The following is an 18,174-nucleotide window of genomic DNA, read 5'->3' as shown; positions in this document are numbered from 1 at the left end:
TCCCCGGCGCGCGCGCGGCCTCTGCGAGCCCGGGCCTCGCGGACGTGGGGGGCGCCATAGGGGCCCAGGTTCCCTCTGGGAATAGGGGTGTCCTACGGGGGGGCCCAGGTCCTCTCTAGGAATGGGGGGATCCTGTGGGGGGCCCAGGCCCCTGTGGGAATGGGGAATTCTGTGGGGGGAGCAAGGCCCTCTCTGGGAATGGGGGGATCCTACAGGGGGGCCCAGGTTCCCTCTGGGAATGGGGGATCCTATGGGGGGAGCAAGGTCCTCTCTGGGAATGGGGGATCCTATGGGGGGCCCAGGCCCCTGTGGGAATGGGGAATCCTGTGGGGGGAGCAAGGGCCTCTGGGAATGGGGGTGTCCTGCAGGGGGGCCCAGGTCCCCTCTGGGAATAGAGGATCCTATGGGGGGCCCAGGTCCCTTCTGGGGACCAGGGACCCTATAAGGAGGCTGTGGTCCCCCTGGGTGCGTGGGGGGAGATTCCCTGGGGTCCTGAGTCCCTTGGGGACTTTGAGGGTCTCTCTAAGGGATCTTGGCACCTCTTAAAACTTGGTGGGGGGGTTTTGTGGGGTTTCCCCCCTCACACCTATGGCAATTTATAGAAGGTTCCCTGGGGATCCTGAGCCCTGTGGGAGTGGGGGGGTGGTTTGGGGAGCCCTTTGCTCCTCCAGGGCCTGGGTGGGGGCCTTTGCTCCCGGAGGATGTGGGCAGCTCTATGGAGACAGGCTCCTTGGGGGCTCCCTCGGGACACGGGGGGGCTCTGTGGAGCAGCCCTTGCCACCATGACGAGATGGGGGAGCGTCCAGGTCCCCGGTCACCCCAGGTTGTTCCCGGGTTCGGCAGAGGGTTCCGCGATGCCGTTTACCACCCGCACGCGACAGGAGCTTCCCGTGGCTTCCAAGCACCGGCCGTGCAGGGGCGGGCAGGGGGCCAGGGAGATGCTCCCGAGCCGAGTCTGCTCGGGGGATACTGRTGCTGTAGCTCCGGGTCACCCCTGCTGGAGCCCCACATCCCTCGGGAATGAGGGGCTCCCCCGGCGCCGCTGAGCTTGGGACTCGCCTTSCTGGGCTCACCTGCCGCACGCGGCGTTTCTCTTTCCCCCGTGCCAGACGCGACCGTGTACGTGGGCGGCCTGGACGAGAAGGTGAGCGAGCCGCTGCTATGGGAGCTCTTCCTGCAGGCGGGACCCGTCGTCAACACCCACATGCCCAAGGACCGAGTCACCGGCCAGCACCAAGGTGGGACGCCGGACCTCCCTCCCCGCACGGGCTGGCGAGGGAAATACGTGGAAAGGGGGTGATCAGAGYGGGGTTATTGCGGGAGGAAGGGCGAGGAGGGGTGATGTCCTGGTGCCTCGTGGCAGTGCTGTTGTCCCCGGGATGGATCCGGGAGCTGTGGGCGATGGTGGGTGCAGCACGGGCCGCGCACAGCGGAGCGGCGGGTCTGTCGCGCCACCAGGCTCTGCTCGGGGCTCGTTGCAGGCTATGGCTTCGTGGAGTTCCTCAGCGAGGAGGACGCCGATTACGCCATTAAGATCATGAACATGATCAAGCTGTACGGGAAGCCCATCCGGGTGAACAAGGCCTCCGCCCACAACAAGAACCTGGACGTGGGGGCCAACATCTTCATCGGCAACCTGGACCCCGAGATCGACGAGAAGCTGCTGTACGACACGTTCAGCGCCTTCGGCGTCATCCTGCAGACGCCCAAGATCATGCGAGACCCCGACACGGGCAACTCCAAGGGCTACGCGTTCATCAACTTCGCCAGCTTCGACGCCTCCGAYGCCGCCATCGAGGCCATGAACGGACAGTACCTGTGCAACAGGCCCATCACCGTCTCGTACGCCTTCAAGAAGGACTCCAAGGGCGAGCGGCACGGCTCGGCGGCTGAGCGCCTGCTGGCCGCGCAGAACCCGCTCTCGCAGGCCGACCGGCCCCACCAGCTCTTTGCCGACGCTCCTCCTCCGCCCTCCATCCCTACGCCCGTGGTCACGTCCCTGGGACCCGGCGTCACCCCTCCAGGTGGGTTCCTCTCCCGGGGCTGCCTGCTGGTTGCTCCCACGGGATCGCTTTGCTGGAGCTGGCRGCGCTTCAAGCGGCAGGACGCCCGGGCCCCAGCCGTGGTGCTGTGGCCGGAGCTGCAGGGCTGCCTTGTGCCGTGCTGCCGTGTGTCACATCTGGGTGCTCCGCGTGTCACCGTTGCCCGGCGCTTCCCTTGGGGCAGCGGGAAGCCCTCCGCGAGCTGCCGGCTTCGCTGGGAGCCCCAGGAAACCGTCCTCCTTCCCGCCATCCCCACAGCAGGGTCACCTGGAGCCGCCCCGGCTCTGGCACAGGCTTCMAGGGCCATGATCCGCCTGCTGGGTTTCCTCATTTCCCCTCGCTTGCCCAGGAGGCCTCCGCTCTTTTAGGGGCGGGTTTCGGTGCTCCCTGCCCTCCTCAGCCCCGCTCCGTGTGTCTCCCGCAGGCCTGCCGCCGCCGGGCTCCTTCCCGCCGCCGGTGCCGCCGCCCGGTGCCCTGCCGCCCGGGATGCCGCCCGCCATGCCGCCCCCGCCCATGCCACCGGGCGCCGGCGCCCCCGGCCCCCCCGGCGGGGCCGCCCCCGGCGCGGGGCACCCCCCGCACCCCCATCCCTTCCCGCCGGGCGGGATGCACCATCCAGGTAAGCAGCGTCGCTTGCGGGAAAACAAACTTCTCTCCTGCGTCTGCCGCGTGGGTCGGGGCAGACCGCCGCCTCCGGCTTCTTCTCTGATTCTCCGTCTGGGAAATGGGAGGAGATTCCGTTTCGTGCCAGGCACTGAGTGCGGGATTATTGGGATGGGGCAGGAAGGCAGCATCGGAGCCCCTTGGTGCCGTGTTCGTGTCTCCTGCCTGCGTGGGCGCCCCAGGCTCCGCAGCACAGGGGGATCCTGCTGGTCGCTCGCCCTCCCGCGAGGAGAGCAGCAGCGTCTGCTTGCTGGGATGCTCTCCTGTCCTGCAACGTGCACAAAATCCCCGGCACGGGGCCCAGCGGGATTTCTGAGGCACCCTGGCGCTTTGGGAGAGCCCGGGCAAGAGGCGCCCAGGCAGCTCGGGCATTGCCCTCATGCAGGGGAGGCAGAGACCATGGCAGTGCCSGGGCAGCCGCAGCGCCCGCTTTTTGGGTCTCCAGAGCACTGGAAAGATGAGGATGAGACTCCGAGTTGCTGTTGTTTTTCCCTGGTGTAAATTAATACGTTAAGTGTGAACCTTCTTGGTACATTCTGCCGCTCTGCTGAGCGGGAGCTAAATGAAGACACGAGAACAAAATGTTTCTTTGATATCTTTCCATTTTTGRCCCTGTAGTACTGGGGAATGAGCAGTGTATACGTCTAGACTGTGATTCCAAATTCAAAAATGAAGTGAAATTTGCATTAATTTAGGGAAAAAAACCATCCTGGTTTAATATACATATGCATGTGTAATCCTGCGTGCTCTGGAACGGGCCAGGGTTGAGCGTCGCYGGGCGCTCGCGGCGCTGCCTGATTAGGGAGCTTTGTCGGAGTGGCTCTGGCCGGTGAGTGCCCAGATGGCTGCTGCTGTCCCTGATCTCGGGCTGCCTTTGGAGAAGCCAATTACCTTGGGAAGCGGGAGCACCTCCCCTGGGGGCTGCACCCGGCGCTCGCCTTCCCCTGAAGGAGAAAAGAGGCTGTTTGCTAAGAGAGACAASGATGAGGGGGGAGAGGTGGCTTGGGAGGGACCCCTGAGGCCTCGCTCCGACCTTCCWGCGGCAGAGCCAGCTCCAAAGGTTGCTCTGCTCAGCCTTCCCCAGGATCTTTGAGGATGCTCCCAGGTCCCTGTATGCTCTCCTGGATTTTYCCCCCTCTTCCCAAGTCGCCATTCCCACATTGCAGGTTATTCCTGCCACAGGAACGAGCGGCAAGTGGTTCCCGGCTCCGTTCGTGCCCTTTCCGCGCGCGGCGCGGCCGGAGCCGCCCACACGTGGATGTCACTGACCGCTTCCTCCCGCAGGGCTGCCCCCCATGCAAGTGCACCACGGGCCGCCCGGCATGGGCCAGCACCACCCGGGGCCCCCCGGCTCGGGGGGCCAGCCCCCGCCGCGCCCGCCGCCCGGCATGCCGCATCCCGGCCCCCCGCCCATGGGAATGCCGCCCCGAGGACCTCATTTCGGCTCGCCCATGGGTAAGTGGCGGCAACGTTCTCCTTCGCTTGGAGCGTGCGCTTCACGTAGTGCTTCGGACCTTAGCTCTGGAGCTAGGGCGTTGCTSCGGGTCCCCGCACCTTCCCTCTGCCCTGGCTCCGCGTGGGGACGGGGATGAGAAGGTGACGCTGCAGCCTCCGCCTGGGGAGGTGCCTGGAAGCAAGACCTGGCCGTGCGGAGCGGCCGAGCAGGGACCCCGGGGGTGTCCTCGCGCTCACTGTCACCKGGGACCTGGCCCATGGGGGGACCTGGCGGGCAGAGGGGACACGAGGGACAGCCTCGACCCTGGGTGGCCCTGCCGCCCGCCTGCCTCGCTCACAGGGGCCGTGGGAGGGACGGGGTGGTGAAACCCACCTGGGTGGCGCTGCCGTTGTCCCTGCGCTGGGGACAGCGCCGTGCTGGCCCCGGGGGCGTTTGCTGACGCGTGTGCTCTGTCCCCGCAGGTCACCCCGGCCCCATGCCGCACCACGGCATGCGCGGCCCTCCGCCGCTGATGCCCCCCCACGGCTACAACGGGCCCCCTCGCCCCCCGCCCTACGGCTACCAGAGGGTGCCCCTGCCCCCCCGGCCGGCGCAGCGGCCCCCCGGGGTGCCGCCCCGCGGGCCCCTCAGGGGCCCCCTGCCCTAAATGCGGCGCTGGCGACACCCCCTCCCTGCGGGGGGGCTGCGCTCTGTGCCCCCAGGCTCCCCCTGCCCCTTGGGCTGATGCAGCCAAGGGGCCCGTTTGGGTCCATCCCCGTCACACCGCCCTCTTGTTTTTCCTCTTCTCCCCCTTTTTTTCCCCAATTCTTTTTACAGCTTTCATTTTGACTRTTTTTCCCCCTTCCCTCCTTTTATCTCTGACTTGGAAGATTTTATTTTGTTTTTTTCCAAGGCGATTTTAACAGGATTTTTTTTTTCTATGTAAAGCAGCGATCAGCCAGTTACAAATAAAGCGTTTTAGAAAGGGGCACTTTCCCCTGAGGTTGGGAGGAGGCTCTGCCTGTTTGTGATCATAGCGCCGACGCGTCGCCGTCGCTCCTGCCCCGGGGCCGTTCCCGGGGCCGTTCCCGGCACGTGCAGCTGTCGGTAACCCCGGGGCAGCGACGTTTGAGTTCACGGGTCGCGCTGGCGGAAGGAGAGGAGCAGCAGGTTGGCCCGCGCGGTGTGTCTGTCCGCGTTCCCTGCGCTCTTGCCAGCGCCATCCTGCCTTTCCTAATGAATTCAGTGTCTTTGTGCCAGCAAGAGCGGGAATGGGAGGTGTGAAAGCAGAGGGAACGTTTCCCACCTCGCGCACGGCGGGGAGGTGGGAGCCCGGCCCTACCGRAGCGCCTTGCAGGGAGGCAGAGGAGACAGCAGGAGACGCGCAGCTTTAAACACGTGAAATCGGGGCTGTAAAAACAGAAATTCCAAGTGTTTCCATGTGTCTGGTTTCCCGGAGCTCTGGTTTGTGGCTTCATGGAAGAACCCACGTATCTGAAGARCCTTGGGGGTCTCCCAACCCAGCACTGCTCCTGCGCAAGCTCTTTCGTCTGTGTTTCTTCAGTGCTCTGCTCACGTTATTTTCAGGCTCTGTTACTCTTCCCTGTTTTATTTCTGTTTTGCTCTAATTTCCCTCAGCCAAAACTCACCTTTAGCTCCAATGCCTTTTTCCTTGGGGACCAGGGGAGGGGAAAAGGTTCTGCATCTTCCTCTGGGTCGTTGTGGGGCTGCCTGGTAAGTGCCTGGGAGGGCCGTGGAAATTGCGGGGCTGCTCGGGGCAGTAGCAGCTGACGGGGCAGCGCAGGGTGCCCCGCGCAGGGTGCCCTGCGCAGGGTGCCCCGCGCAGGGTGCACCACGCTGGGGCTGAGCGAGCGCGTGGCCTCCGAGGCAGCCACGACCTGGAGGAGCTCCCTGCTTCCAGCAGCTGCCGTGTAATTAGATGTAAAGGTTGCAATAAAAGCAGTATTTAGGTGATCCTTGGCACTAACCACTGCTGATAGTTGATGCGAGAGCAGAGACTGGGACTCCCGGGGGCAGCAGAGCGGAGCGGCACCCACGGTTAAAGCGGAGCAGAGCCGGAGCGGTGCTGGGCTCGGAGCGGCACCCACGGTTAAAGCGGAGCAGAGCCGGAGCGGTGCTGGGCTCGGAGCGGCACTCGCGGTTAAAGCGGAGCAGACCCGGAGCGGTGCTGGGCTCGGAGCGGCGCCCATGGTTAAAGCGGAGCAGACCCGGAGCGGTGGCCATGGACGAGGCGCCCGATCCCTGCAGGCCGGTTCCGCTGCTGCTCCGGCCAGGTGCCCTTGCGAGCCCAGGCGGCCCTTTCCCTATGGAAAGGAGCACGTAGGAGCAAGCAGCTGAGGAAGGGGGGGCTGCCGGGAGGCCGGGGTGCCCAAATCCCTCCTCCGGCCGCGGTGGGAGGGCTGGTGCCATTCGGAGCAGCCGGAGCGGTGGGAAGGGGCTGCTGCTCCTTCCGTGCAGCGCCTGCTCTGCTCCGCTCCGCTCACAACAGCTCCATCTGCATCCCGAGCCGCCTCCTTCCGGCATCTCGCTGCGCGCCGGGCAAGCGCTGCCGGGGCCGCCGCAGCCGGGGCCTTCGCTGCCCTTCTGGACTCAATTTCCCGGCCTTGGAAAGGCTGCTGCGAGCTGGCACGTGCGGCGAGGCGCCGGAGCCCTTGGAGCAGCCGCCACGGATTCCTCCTGCCCCTTTCCCGCAGGACGGCGGGGGACACACGGGGCTCCCGGGATCGGGGTGGAGGGATGGGGTGTTGGGGCTGGGGCTCCTCGCGGTGCCCGGAGCTGCCGGCGCTTCCCGTGCCCTATCCGTGTCCCTGCCAGCTCGCGTTTGGCTCCGCTCGCGCGCGCCCGGCCCGCGGCCGCCGCGGGGGGACACGGGGGCTGACGCTGCGGCACATGAGTCACGAGCCCCGAGGAAGCGGCGCTCACCAGCCCGGCCGGGGCCAATGAGGCTCCGAGTGGCGCCTGGGCCCCCGGAGYGTCGCTTCCCGGGAGCCCTCCGGCCCCGGATCCGCTGTCGCAGTGGGAACAGGGAGATTTTTGGGGTGGGAGTAGGGGTGTTTTCAGCTCCATGCGCCCTTTTAGGGACTTCTTTCCAACAGGGTTCAGCTGTTTGGCAGCTTCCACACTCATCATTCCGCCTCGGGGCTGCTCCCACCGTTTGCCCCGATGTGGGACCCAATGTTCCGCTGCGGCACCATCAATGCATCCAGCCGCCCTTTCCCTGTCCTTATCCCAGCCTTGAGCCACGTAGGTGCCTCTGCTCCCCCTCATCCCGTAAAGGGATGAGCCGTCCTGGTGGCTGAGCCCAGCTCAGCTCATTGCATGGGGGCAGCGCTCCCTGCCTAGCAAGGAGAGCGCCCTGGACCCTTCCTCCAGGATCCTTCCCTTTCCAGCCCCTCCTGCCTCCTTTCCTTGGTGGAATGGGTCCCTYGGCAGGGCCAGGAGGCAGCAGGGGGGGTTCAAAGCAGGATCCTGTGCATGGGGGCTCGACAGGGCAGCTCGGAGCCCCTCTGAGGATGCAGTTTTTCCTGCTCCTGTTCTGGACCCGAATCCCGCAGGATCCAGCGCAGCCGCCTCCAGGCGCCTTGGCCACTGGCCCAGGGGCTTGGCCAAGGCTGGGGCCAACCAGCCCGTAGCCCAACTTGCCTCCCTGCCGCGGCCACCCCAAAAAGCATCAGGCCCATCGGGCTCATCCCGCACCGGCAGAAACGAGATGGGGGGGCCGATGCCGCCGCATCCACATTCTCCCCCCAAGCCCGCCGTCGCTGCCCTCCTTCCCTGGGGAATCATCCTCGGCACGGGAAGCCCGRCGGGAGCTTCCCGCAGGTGCAAGCAGCCGGGGGGGTCGCCTCGCCTTCCCGCGGGCTCGGCGGAGCCCCCGGCCCGCGTCCCCCCCGCCCGCCGCCTGTCGCACAGCCCTCCCCGCCGCCTCCCTTGCCGGGCTGCTGCAATGGACTCTCCCAGCGCGCGGCGGCGGCTGCGGCGCTAGCGCCGGCTCTGGTACCCGCCAGCTATTTCCTGCCCGTATCCCTGCCGGAGCATCCTCGGCGCCCGCCAGGGCCGGAGCGGGCRAGGGCCGGGGCAGGTAAGGGAGCGCGGCGGCTGCTTTGGGACCGCGGATCCCCCCTCTCCTTTCCGCACTGCTTTGGTTAGCATCCTGCCAGGCTGACGGATGAGGGGTTCGGCTTTTCCTTTTCCACCCGGTGTGGCCATTTTGTCCTGAAAATCCTTGCCTTTTGCTTAGCTCCGTCTTTTCTATTTTTCTCTTTTCCTTCCTCGCCGCCGGCAGGCGCACGGGCTTCAGCCTCCCGACATCGCTCCCGCGCTCTCCCCTCCCGCTGCCTCGCGAGCAGGGATCTCTGCTGCCGGAGATGCCAGATCCATGCCTGGGGGAGATGGCTCTGTAGCCGGGGGGGGTTTTGGGGAGCAACGCAGCCCAGCAGCAAGGAGCAGGGTGGGGGGCAGCCGATGACCTTGGATATGGGGGGGCTTTAAAATTCTGCTCCCACTAGCCAGGGGCTGCGGGGCGGCCGTGCCAGGGGTGCCGAGGTGCAAGGCTGGTGGGGGGCTCAGTGCTGGGGGGAACAGAGCCCCGTAACCTTGGCCGCTGCCTGCTCAGGCTGCGGGGAAGCGTCCGTGCGGCACCGGGCGCCTGCCTGCGGGGCTGTCTATTTTTGGGGCTGTTTTCCTTTTCTTTGGCTTCCTCACAAGATGCACGCCTGGGTGCAGGAATTGCTGCGCGGAGGCTCAGCCTCGCCAAGCTGTGACCTTGCTGTGAGCACTGCAGCCCCTCTCCCCCAGAGCTCCGGCCCCCTCTTTCCTCCTCTCTTCTCCCGCCATGCAGAAACATCCCGGGAAGCGGGATCGCTCCCTCCGGCATGGCTGCGGAGGGAAGCACCGCAGCGAGCCGGAGACCCGGCTGCAGCGCCATGACCTTGTCGGGGGGTGCAGGCCCCGGCTCAGCTCCTTGCCGGAGCCTCGGCTGCCTCCGGGTTTTCCATGGAGGAGGGAAGCGCTGGGAGGAGACGGCAGCAGTTGCGTCGGTTCCTTGACGCGGCTCCCTGGCAGCCACTTGGGTTCATTCAGGAATCGGCTGCGTTGAACCCACTGCAGWGGGGGAGACGGATGGACAGACGGATGCAGAGGCGCGTGCTGGGGGACGGGGGTCCCCAGCACCGCGCACGGAGCTGGCGTGTGCTCCGCGTGCCCGGGCAGAGCGCTGCCGGCGCCGCCTCGGCACGATTGGAAGGGCTAATTTTAACTCACTGCCGAGCCCTGTCCCTGCTCCCAGGGGATGGGGGGGCAGTGATGGCTGTGTCCCTTTTTCAGCCATTGGTGTGCTGTGCTGGCAGCAATAAAAATATCTTTTTTTGGGGTGGATTGGGGAAGCAGACGTTGCATTCATCCCTTCCACGGCACGTTCAGGATCTGCTCTTTGGCTTCTGCTGGTCCATCCATGTCACGAGCTGCGGTGCCTCTACGGGCTCCGGCGTGCGGCTCCTGCCTGGGAGGCAGCTCCGTGGGTCGGGGGCAGCGGAACGGACCCGGGGTCCCTTCCCAAGATCCCAGCCTGGCTGAGGGGGGAGCTGGAAGATGCTACCCAGAGATGGGAGCCTCTGAGGCTCATCCCAAGACGCGTTTCCCTTCCTTGAAGGACAGGCCATGGGCGGTCATGGTCACTCACCCCCTCTCCACACTGGGAGGCTGGCAGCGAGGCAAGGAGCAAAATCCACTCGGAGACAGGTCCCTGGCACCCACCTCACTGGCACTGGGGATCCGGGCACCACGGGYGCTGCAGCCGCCTGCCTGTGTGACCTTCGCGAGCCCTGGCCTTAAGGAGAGTCACTGCAGCCCCCCACTCAGCTCCATCTGCRGTGGCACCCCCAGTGTGAGCCTTGTCCCTGTGCTGGGCTGGGGGGCTCCGTCCCGCGCTTCCCGGGAACACGGGGGATGTCGGCGTCAGGCGGCTGGCCGGGTTCTTGGCGGTGACTCACTCACAGCCTGGGTGAAACAACCAGGGGAAGCGCTGCCTTGTGGCCTGGCAGCCCTGTCCCCCAGGGCTGGTGGCCCTGGGACATCAGCTCGMGTGGCCCTCGGCTCTTGTGGGATTCTCCTGGATGGACCACGTGGGATGGGGCTGAAGGCCGTTGTGGTGGCCGGAGGGCCCCTGGGTCCCTTTGCATGGGTGTCCCCAGGCCCTCACTGTGAGCAGGGAGCTGCCGTGCCAGGGTCGGGTGCCCTGGGGTGAGCAGAGCTGTGCTGGGAGCGTCCCCAGGGTCCCTGTCCCCATGTCCCCGGTCCCTGTGTCCCTGTGTCCCTGTCCTTGGGTCCCTGTGTCCCCACCAGGCTGCCCCGGCCCTGACATTGGGGGGGGAATACACCTGTCTGGCCACACCCCCTGAATCTCATTGGTTGAGCAGTTGGGCCTCACCCCCCCAGCCCCATTGATGCCAGTGCCTTGGCCACGCCCCCTACAGCTCATTGGCTGGTGGCCTGTCCCCACCCTCCTGGCCCCATTGAGGAGAATTGAGCRGCCCCTCGCCAATGGGCCTGGGGGCCGTCACTGGAGCAGGGGTGGCCCTGGGGACCCTGGGTGGCCCTGGGCACCCTCGGCCRACCCTGCCAGTGGCCTCCATGTCCTCCGCCCTGGGACAGCCTGCTCRTACTGGGACCGGTGGCTCTGGTGGGCACTGGGTGCTAATGGGAGCCCCGCTGTGGGTTTGCAAGGGAGGTCTGGCCTCCGATGCCCTTCCTTGAGGGCCCCTGGGGTGCTGGAGCCAACYGGTGTGACTGTCCCCTCCTCAGCGGAGTGGCAGTGCTGGCCGGCGGGGCAGACACAGCGGTCCCAGCCCCGGCGTCTTTCGGCTCCTCTTGCCCATCTGTTCATCTGGGCTGATCTGTTCCGCTCTCACGCGCATCGAAGCCGCCTCTCTCCTGCTGCGCTCCCTTCTTGCACCGAGATTTCTATATTTTCCTCCCAACCCCGAAGTGCTGATGAAGTGTGTGGTCTCACAGCCTGCGTGTCACTCCCTCCTAGCAGAAGCCCTGGCCTTAACTGGGTTTGACACAGGGGCCGATGCCTCAAAGATACGAAGTGCCAGTGTTTTTTGGCTCCAGTAGAGAGCTGGGGAAAAGCGACAGGGACAGACAAACAAGCACCATAGCTTGAGCTGCAAACAAGCACCATAGCTTGAGCTGAACCACAGTAGTAGACAGTGGAGAATCTTCCTGATGGGCTTGAAGCAGTGGACTTGGCTGCCTTAATCTTACTGAAATATAAGTCTCTAATTGTCTCATCATCTGAATGAGCAGAGAGGGGCACCTGTGCACGGCCGGAGCGGAGCTCGGGCCGGGGGGCCCTTTCCCGACCCCCTAAACCGCAGCTGTTTKTGTCTGGGCTCCTGCAGGTCTGGGCCGGCACCCGAGGCCCGTGGCCACCTCTGCCCGTGCCAAGCGGATGGGTAGCGCTCCAGCCCGGCCTCTCACATCCCGCCGGAGACCTGCAGCCGCCCCCAGCGCCCGCGCTTGAAGCCGCCAGGGCAGAACCCCCAAACCAAGGCRCACTCGTCCCTCCTGTGGCACCCCCCGGGGCTGAACCGACGAGCGGGCACCATGGATGAGAGCTTCCGAGACCGGACGGCCTTCATCCGCGGCGCGAAGGACATCGCCAAGGAGGTGAAGAAGCATGCGGCCAAGAAGGTGAGCAAGGGCATGGACCGCATGCAGGACGAGTACACCAAGCGCTCCTACTCGCGCTTCGAGGAGGAGGACGACGACGAAGACTACGCGCCGCAGGACGGCTACTACCGGGGCGGCGAGGCGGCCAACGAGGAGGAAGGCGCTTCCAGTGATGCCACCGAGGGCCACGACGAGGAGGACGAGATCTACGAGGGCGAGTACCAGGGCATCCCGCGCAACGAGTCGCTGAAGGCCGGCGAGCGCCTGGGCAGCGAGGCGGCAGCCGGYGGAGCCTTCGGCGCCTTCGACGATGCCGAGGGCCAGCGGCGGAAGGACAAGGAGGAGCTGGCGCAGCAGTACGAGCTCATCCTGCAGGAGTGCGGCCACGGCCGCTTCCAGTGGACCCTCTACTTCGTCCTGGGACTGGCCCTCATGGCCGACGGCGTCGAGGTCTTCGTGGTGGGCTTCGTGCTGCCCAGTGCCGAGAAGGACATGTGCCTCTCCGACTCCAACAAGGGGATGCTGGGTGAGCCGGGCTGCGCGGGACGCCGGGGACATGGGGGACATGGAGATGTGAGGGATGGAGGGGTGAGGGGATGTGGAATAGGGAATAGGGAGGTGCATAGGGATGCTGGGATAATGGGGGGTACTGGGATGTGTGGGGGGACGTGAGAGGATGTGAGGGGACATAGAGGTAAGGGAGGACAGGAGGGGACAGGGGGAGGTGTAAAGGGACATGAGGGGACGTACAAGTTATGGAGGGGACAGAGGAAGACRTGGGGGGACAGGGAGGGAGAGAGGAGCCCCTCAGCACCTCCATCCCCCGCTGAGTGGGAAAGGGGCCCGGGCGTCCTGCCTCCCTGCCCTCCGAAGAGCTGCGGGCGCCGGGCGGGCGCGGGGAGCCCGTGTGACGGCGCTGTCCCCCGCTCCGCCAGGGCTCATCGTGTACCTGGGCATGATGGTGGGCGCCTTCCTGTGGGGCGGCCTGGCCGACCGGCTGGGGCGACGGCAGTGCCTGCTCATCTCCCTCTCCGTCAACAGCGTCTTCGCCTTCTTCTCCTCCTTCGTCCAGGGCTACGGCACCTTCCTCTTCTGCAGGCTGCTCTCGGGTGTGGGGTAAGGGGAGGGGGGCCAGGGGGCCCAGGTGTCCGGAGCACCTCAAGGCCACCAAGCTGATGCCCGCTCTGTCCCCAGCATTGGCGGCTCCATCCCCATTGTCTTCTCCTACTTCTCCGAGTTCCTGGCGCAGGAGAAGCGCGGGGAGCACCTGAGCTGGCTCTGCATGTTCTGGATGATTGGTGGCATCTACGCGTCCGCCATGGCCTGGGCCATCATCCCCCACTACGGTAAGGGCTGGCTGAGACAAAGTGGTGAGTGGAGTGAGTTTGCAGGGTCTCAGTGCGGTGCAGTGAGTTTGCAGGGTCTCAGCGCAGCAGTGGCACAAGATTGCCAAGTCTTGGCGATGTGGAGCAAGGTTGCCAGGTCTCAGCATGGTGAGGACTCCCTGCCACGTCCACTCCCTCCCTTTCCGCGGCAGGTTGGAGCTTCCAGATGGGCTCTGCGTACCAGTTCCACAGCTGGCGCGTCTTCGTGCTGGTGTGCGCCTTCCCCTCGGTGTTCGCCATCGGGGCGCTCACCACGATGCCCGAGAGCCCCCGCTTCTTCCTGGAGGTGAGCGGCTGCCCCCGGGCCCGGCAGAGCCGCGTGCTGCCCGGGTGCTGAGCCCGGGTGCTGAGCCCGGGTGCTGAGCCCCGCTCTGCCCGCAGAACGGCAAGCACGACGAGGCCTGGATGGTGCTCAAGCAGGTCCACGACACCAACATGAGGGCCAAGGGCCACCCCGAGAGGGTCTTTTCGGTAAGAGCCCCCCCCCGGCTGGGCTGAGCCTAGAGCTGCTKTGGGGCCCCTGGCACCCAGGTGGAGGGGACACTACGACTGGCACAACCCAGGCAGCAGGAGGGGGGTCTCTCTGTGCCCCTTCCCTGGGCAAATCCCCCGCTGTGGAAAACCTCAGCTTCCCGGGTGCGGAAACTGAGGCAGGTGATGGAACTGGCCCTAAGGTGCTGCTGCCCGAGCTGTCCCTGTGCCCCCCCAGGTGACCCACATCAAGACCATCAAGCGGGAGGATGAGCTCATCGAGATCCAGGCGGACACGGGCACGTGGTACCGCCGCTGGCTGGTGCGCTTCCTCAACCTGTCGCAGCAGGTGAGCGCGGACGGGACCGTCCCCTCGTGTCCCATCCCGTCCCATGTCCCTGACCCCGCCGGCTCCCACCACCYCTCGCCCTGCCCTAGGTGTGGAGCAACTTCCAGCAGTGCTTYGCGCCCGAGTACCGCCGCGTGACGCTCATGATGATGGCCGTGTGGTTCACCATGTCCTTCAGGTGGGGCCGGGGGGTCCCTGCTGCRGCGGGGAGATGCCCAGGGGCGGTTCTGGGGGGGCTTCATGACGTTCCCGCCGCTGCCGCAGTTACTACGGGCTCACGGTTTGGTTCCCGGACATGATCAAGCACCTGCAGAGCATCGAGTACGCGTCRCGCACCAAGCTCTTCACGCGCGAGAAGGTCCGGCACTTCACCTTCAACTTCACCCTGGAGAACCAGATCCACCAGAACGGCGAGTACTTCAACGACAAGTGCGTGTCCGGCGGGGCAGGATGGGGCTGAGGCCCGGCGCGCTCRCTGCATGGGTGGGCAGTGGCTCAGTGCCGCGCTCGGCAGGTTCATCGGCCTCAAGATGAAGTCGGTGATCTTTGAGGACTCGCTCTTTGAGGAGTGCTACTTCGAGGACATCACCTCAAGCAACACCTTCTTCAAGAACTGCACCTTCATCTCCACCGTCTTCTACAACACAGGTCCCGCCGGGTGCCACGTGTCCCCCTCCCCGGTCCCACCARCCCCTTCACCCGCTCACAGCCCCTTCTCCCCTTCCCAAACTCCCGTCCCCATGGCAGATCTCTTCGAGTACAAGTTCATCGAGAGCCGGGTGCTCAACAGCACCTTCCTGCACAACAAGGAGGGCTGCCAGCTGGACTTCAGTGACGACAACAACGCCTACATGATCTACTTCGTGAGCTTCCTGGGCACCCTGGCCGTGCTGCCGGGCAACATCGTCTCGGCCCTGCTCATGGACAAGATCGGCCGCCTCCGCATGCTGGGTGGGCACCGCGGTTTTCCTGGATTTGCCTCTTTTCTTGCCCCCAAGCAGTGTTGGCGATGGCGGGACTCGAACCGGCGGCAGCAGGACCGGCCCCCGGCGCCGCCGGGACGTTCGAGCCCTGAGCCCGCTCCCGGTGTCTCCGCAGCCGGCTCCAGCGTCATGTCCTGCGTGAGCTGCTTCTTCCTCTCCTTCGGCAACAGCGAGTCAGCCATGATCGCCCTGCTCTGCCTCTTCGGCGGCGTCAGCATTGCCTCCTGGAACGCCCTCGACGTGCTCACCGTGGAGCTCTACCCCTCCGACAAGCGGTAACGCCGCCCGGACGCCTGGGCCCCTCCTTGGGCCGGCACGCTCTGGGTTCGCCCCTTGCAAAAGCAGGACCCAGGCGGCCGGGTGGCATGGGGGGGGAYGGCGACGGGGCTCCTCTCTGCCCGCAGGACGACGGCGTTCGGCTTCCTCAACGCGCTCTGCAAGCTGGCGGCCGTGCTGGGCATCAGCATCTTCACGTCCTTCGTGGGCATCACCAAGGCGGTGCCCATCCTGCTGGCCTCGGCCGCGCTCGCCCTCGGCAGCTCCCTCGCCTTGAAACTGCCCGAGACGCGGGGCCAAGTGCTGCAGTGAGGGGCACGGGGGGGGGACCCCCCGGCCTCTCCCCGCTCGTCTCCCCCTTCCCCCGGGCAAGGGAGGGGGATTAGTCTCGTTTAGACACTGTGAACCGTCTTCTTGGAGCATTTGGGATATATATATACATATATATTTTTATTTTATTTTGTTTTTCCTTTGGTTTGCACTTCCCCCCCACCCTCGCCTTCCCTTTGCCTCCCTCCCTCCCCGTTTCTTTTCTCGGTGTCATCGCGTATCAGAGTATCTGCTCGCTCGGTGAGGGGGACGCGGCGAGGAGGATGAGGAGGAGGAGGAAGGGTCTGGCCCCAGTGCAGGGTGATGTGGGAGCAGGTGGGAGCAGGGCCAGTGCTTTGGGGGGGCGCTCAAAGTGAGCTCTGTGTTAGAGCTGCCCCTGCAGCCAGGAGAAGCAGGGGTGGCCCCTCAGCATGCGGAGCACCCTGGGGTGCGCGGCAGCTGGGGGGTGCATTGCTGTGGCGTGCATGGCACTCGGGGTGCGAGCACTTTTGGGGAGGGTGCACTGGTTTGCATGGCACCCTGGGGGTGCATGATRCAGTGCGTGGCACCCTGGGGTGCATGATGCTATGGGGCACATGGCACTTTGGCGTGCATGGTACCTTGGGGGGTGCAAAAGGCTCCTTGGGGGGCACCACAGGCTGCAAAATGCCTTGGTGTGCACGGCACCTTAGGGTGCACCATGGTGCACAGACATGTGGCAGAGGGGACATCCTGGCACCTCCCTGCGGTGCCCACACCCCGGGGTGATGCCAGGGGCTCCTCTGCAGCTACAGATTCGTTAATGTAATTAGGGTCCTGTGGTTATTAAGCTGGTGAGGCCCCAGCCACCACCTTTACCCAGGGGGCTGGGTTTGCGGGTCTGTTCTGAAGGTGCAAACCCCCTGGCTGGGTGCAAAGCCCCTGGTGAGGGCGCAAAGCCCCGGCGTGCGGGGGGCCGGGCTGGAGCGTGCGGATCAGGGAGCCGCCGCTCGCTCCCCGACCCGCCCGTTATTTTTCTACGTCTTTTTAAAGGCTTTTCTTTCCTAGGCTTTTCCAGTGGATGCAATAGTCGGAACCGGCGCAGGCGGGTGCGCGGCCGGAGCCGGGGCGGTTTGCGGGGGGGGGACACGAGCGTTTCCCCCGCCTGCTCCGCTCACCTGGAGCACAAACCCAAAACCAGCAGCGGTTGCAAAGCACAACGAGGCGCCCCGACCCGYGGCTCGATGCAAAGGCGCTGGGGAGCCGCCGGCCGCGAGCTGCCCCGGCCGAGCGAGCAGACGCGGGGCCGGCGGCGAGGGCGAGCGCCCGACGAGCTTCATCTCTCCCGCGTCCCCCTCCTCCTCCTCCTCTTCCCTCCTCCTCCTCCGCCCTTCGGTGTCGCTGGTCTTTCTAAGAGAACATGCGTAGTTCTGTCTGTATGCAGTCGTGCCGTGCTGTAGTTTTTAGATGTTTGTAAAGAATTAAAAAACGAGAAAAAAACACAAAAACACACCACAACCCCCCCGCCCCCAGCCAACCCTCCCCTGTGTACGGAAAGAAAAACGACAAAAAAAAAAAAAAAGCGTTAATGATCCGAGCGGCCTCTGAGCGGTGCGTTTTGTCCAGGGAGGGCGAGCCGTTTATTGGGAAGTTCAGAAGGAGAAACGGTCCAAAACCACGGGAGAAAAGGAACGGGTCGTGGCGATGCAGCAGGCGCCCCGACGCCGGGGCGAGGGGCTGCGGGAAGCATCAGGAGGCTCCCGGCGCGGYGCTCAGCGGCTCCGCTCCGCGGTGCTCGCGCCGGGAGCCCCCCAGGCAGGCGGGCCGGGGCGGCACGGCGGGGTCGTCGAGCCACTGCTGGGGCGTGCGGGCCACGATGGCCAGGGCGTGCAGGGGCCCGGCGAGCTCGGCGCRCAGCGCGGCGTGCACCAGGCGGTGCCGCTGCAGCAGCGGCAGCCCCCCGAAGCGCTCGCTCACCACCACCACGGCGAAGTGGCTCTCGGCGCCGGGGGGGCCCGCGTGCCGGTGGCTCTCGTTCACCACTTGCAGGTGAGTCGGCTCCAGGGCCGCCTGCAGCTTGGTGCGGATGGCCCGGGCCACCGGGCCCTCGGCCATGGCGCAGCCCCGACGCGCCGCCGTCGCCGCTGTCACCGCCGCTGTCACCGCTGCTGTCACCCTGCGGCTCCGCAGCATCCGGCAGCACCCAGGACCTGCAAGCAAGGGGGTGCAGCAGTGAAGTTGGGTGACAGACCCCCCCTCATATTAGATGGGGGTACAGGGTGTTTTACGGGGCAGTGTGGGATATTAGGGTTCCATCTGAGCCAGGCATATAGGTGTGCAATGCAGCGGGGTGACACCAAAGCTACCCCCCCACGCACACGTGTGCAATGCAGCGGGGTGACACCAAACCTACTCCCCCCCACACACAGATTCATTAACGTAATTAGGGTCCTGTGGTTATTAAGCTGGTGAGGCCATGGCCATCACCTTTACCCAGTGGGTTGGGTTCATGTGTGCAATGCAGCAGAGTGACAGCAAATCTGACCGTCCCCCCTTGCACACTCGTGTGCAATGCAGCGAGGTGACA

The 18,174-nt window shown here is 65.5% G+C and overlaps 3 protein-coding genes across 5 annotated transcripts in view; 2 read left to right on the top strand and 1 right to left on the bottom strand.

Moving 5' to 3' along the window:
* The window catches only part of LOC112950620 (myotubularin-related protein 11-like), a gene marked incomplete at its 5' end in the record, with an annotated part of 11,503 nt that extends 6,696 nt beyond the window's left edge, over positions 1 to 4,807 (top strand). The window contains 5 exons of the mRNA XM_026043220.1: positions 1,110 to 1,238; positions 1,482 to 2,024; positions 2,467 to 2,661; positions 3,990 to 4,160; positions 4,623 to 4,807. Of these exons, the coding sequence (XP_025899005.1) occupies positions 1,110 to 1,238; positions 1,482 to 2,024; positions 2,467 to 2,661; positions 3,990 to 4,160; positions 4,623 to 4,807 (1,223 nt within the window). The remainder of the gene's footprint in view (positions 1 to 1,109; positions 1,239 to 1,481; positions 2,025 to 2,466; positions 2,662 to 3,989; positions 4,161 to 4,622) is intronic.
* A 3,414-nt stretch (positions 4,808 to 8,221) lies between these two features.
* On the top strand, positions 8,222 to 16,042 carry SV2A (synaptic vesicle glycoprotein 2A). Of its 3 annotated transcripts, none has more exons than XM_026043215.1 (12): positions 8,222 to 8,242; positions 11,565 to 12,361; positions 12,771 to 12,951; positions 13,030 to 13,181; positions 13,373 to 13,506; positions 13,602 to 13,691; positions 13,930 to 14,040; positions 14,130 to 14,218; positions 14,305 to 14,469; positions 14,555 to 14,688; positions 14,788 to 14,991; positions 15,139 to 15,302. In XM_026043215.1, the coding sequence occupies exons 2-12, from the start codon at positions 11,770 to 11,772 to the stop codon at positions 15,300 to 15,302; spliced, it is 2,016 nt and encodes a 671-aa protein (XP_025899000.1). In that variant the 5' UTR covers positions 8,222 to 8,242; positions 11,565 to 11,769. The 3 variants fall into 3 exon arrangements, with proteins under 3 accessions (XP_025899000.1, XP_025898999.1, XP_025899001.1); XM_026043214.1 differs by lacking the exon at positions 8,222 to 8,242 and adding an exon at positions 15,428 to 16,042 and having other exon boundaries at positions 15,139 to 15,298; XM_026043216.1 differs by lacking the exons at positions 8,222 to 8,242; positions 11,565 to 12,361; positions 12,771 to 12,951; positions 13,030 to 13,181; positions 13,373 to 13,506 and adding an exon at positions 15,428 to 16,042 and having other exon boundaries at positions 13,625 to 13,691; positions 13,930 to 13,990; positions 14,163 to 14,218; positions 15,139 to 15,298.
* A 1,294-nt stretch (positions 16,043 to 17,336) lies between these two features.
* Positions 17,337 to 17,702, bottom strand: BOLA1 (bolA family member 1). The gene has a single exon (XM_026043219.1). The coding sequence runs from the start codon at positions 17,700 to 17,702 to the stop codon at positions 17,337 to 17,339; it is 366 nt and encodes a 121-aa protein (XP_025899004.1).
* Between the last annotated feature and the right edge of the window lie 472 nt (positions 17,703 to 18,174).

The sequence above is a fragment of the Nothoprocta perdicaria genome, unplaced genomic scaffold (assembly GCF_003342845.1).
Source record: "Nothoprocta perdicaria isolate Ctin4 unplaced genomic scaffold, notPer1 scaffold_323, whole genome shotgun sequence".
NCBI lineage: Eukaryota > Metazoa > Chordata > Aves > Tinamiformes > Tinamidae > Nothoprocta > Nothoprocta perdicaria.
This window is presented reverse-complemented; position numbering and strand designations above follow the sequence as displayed.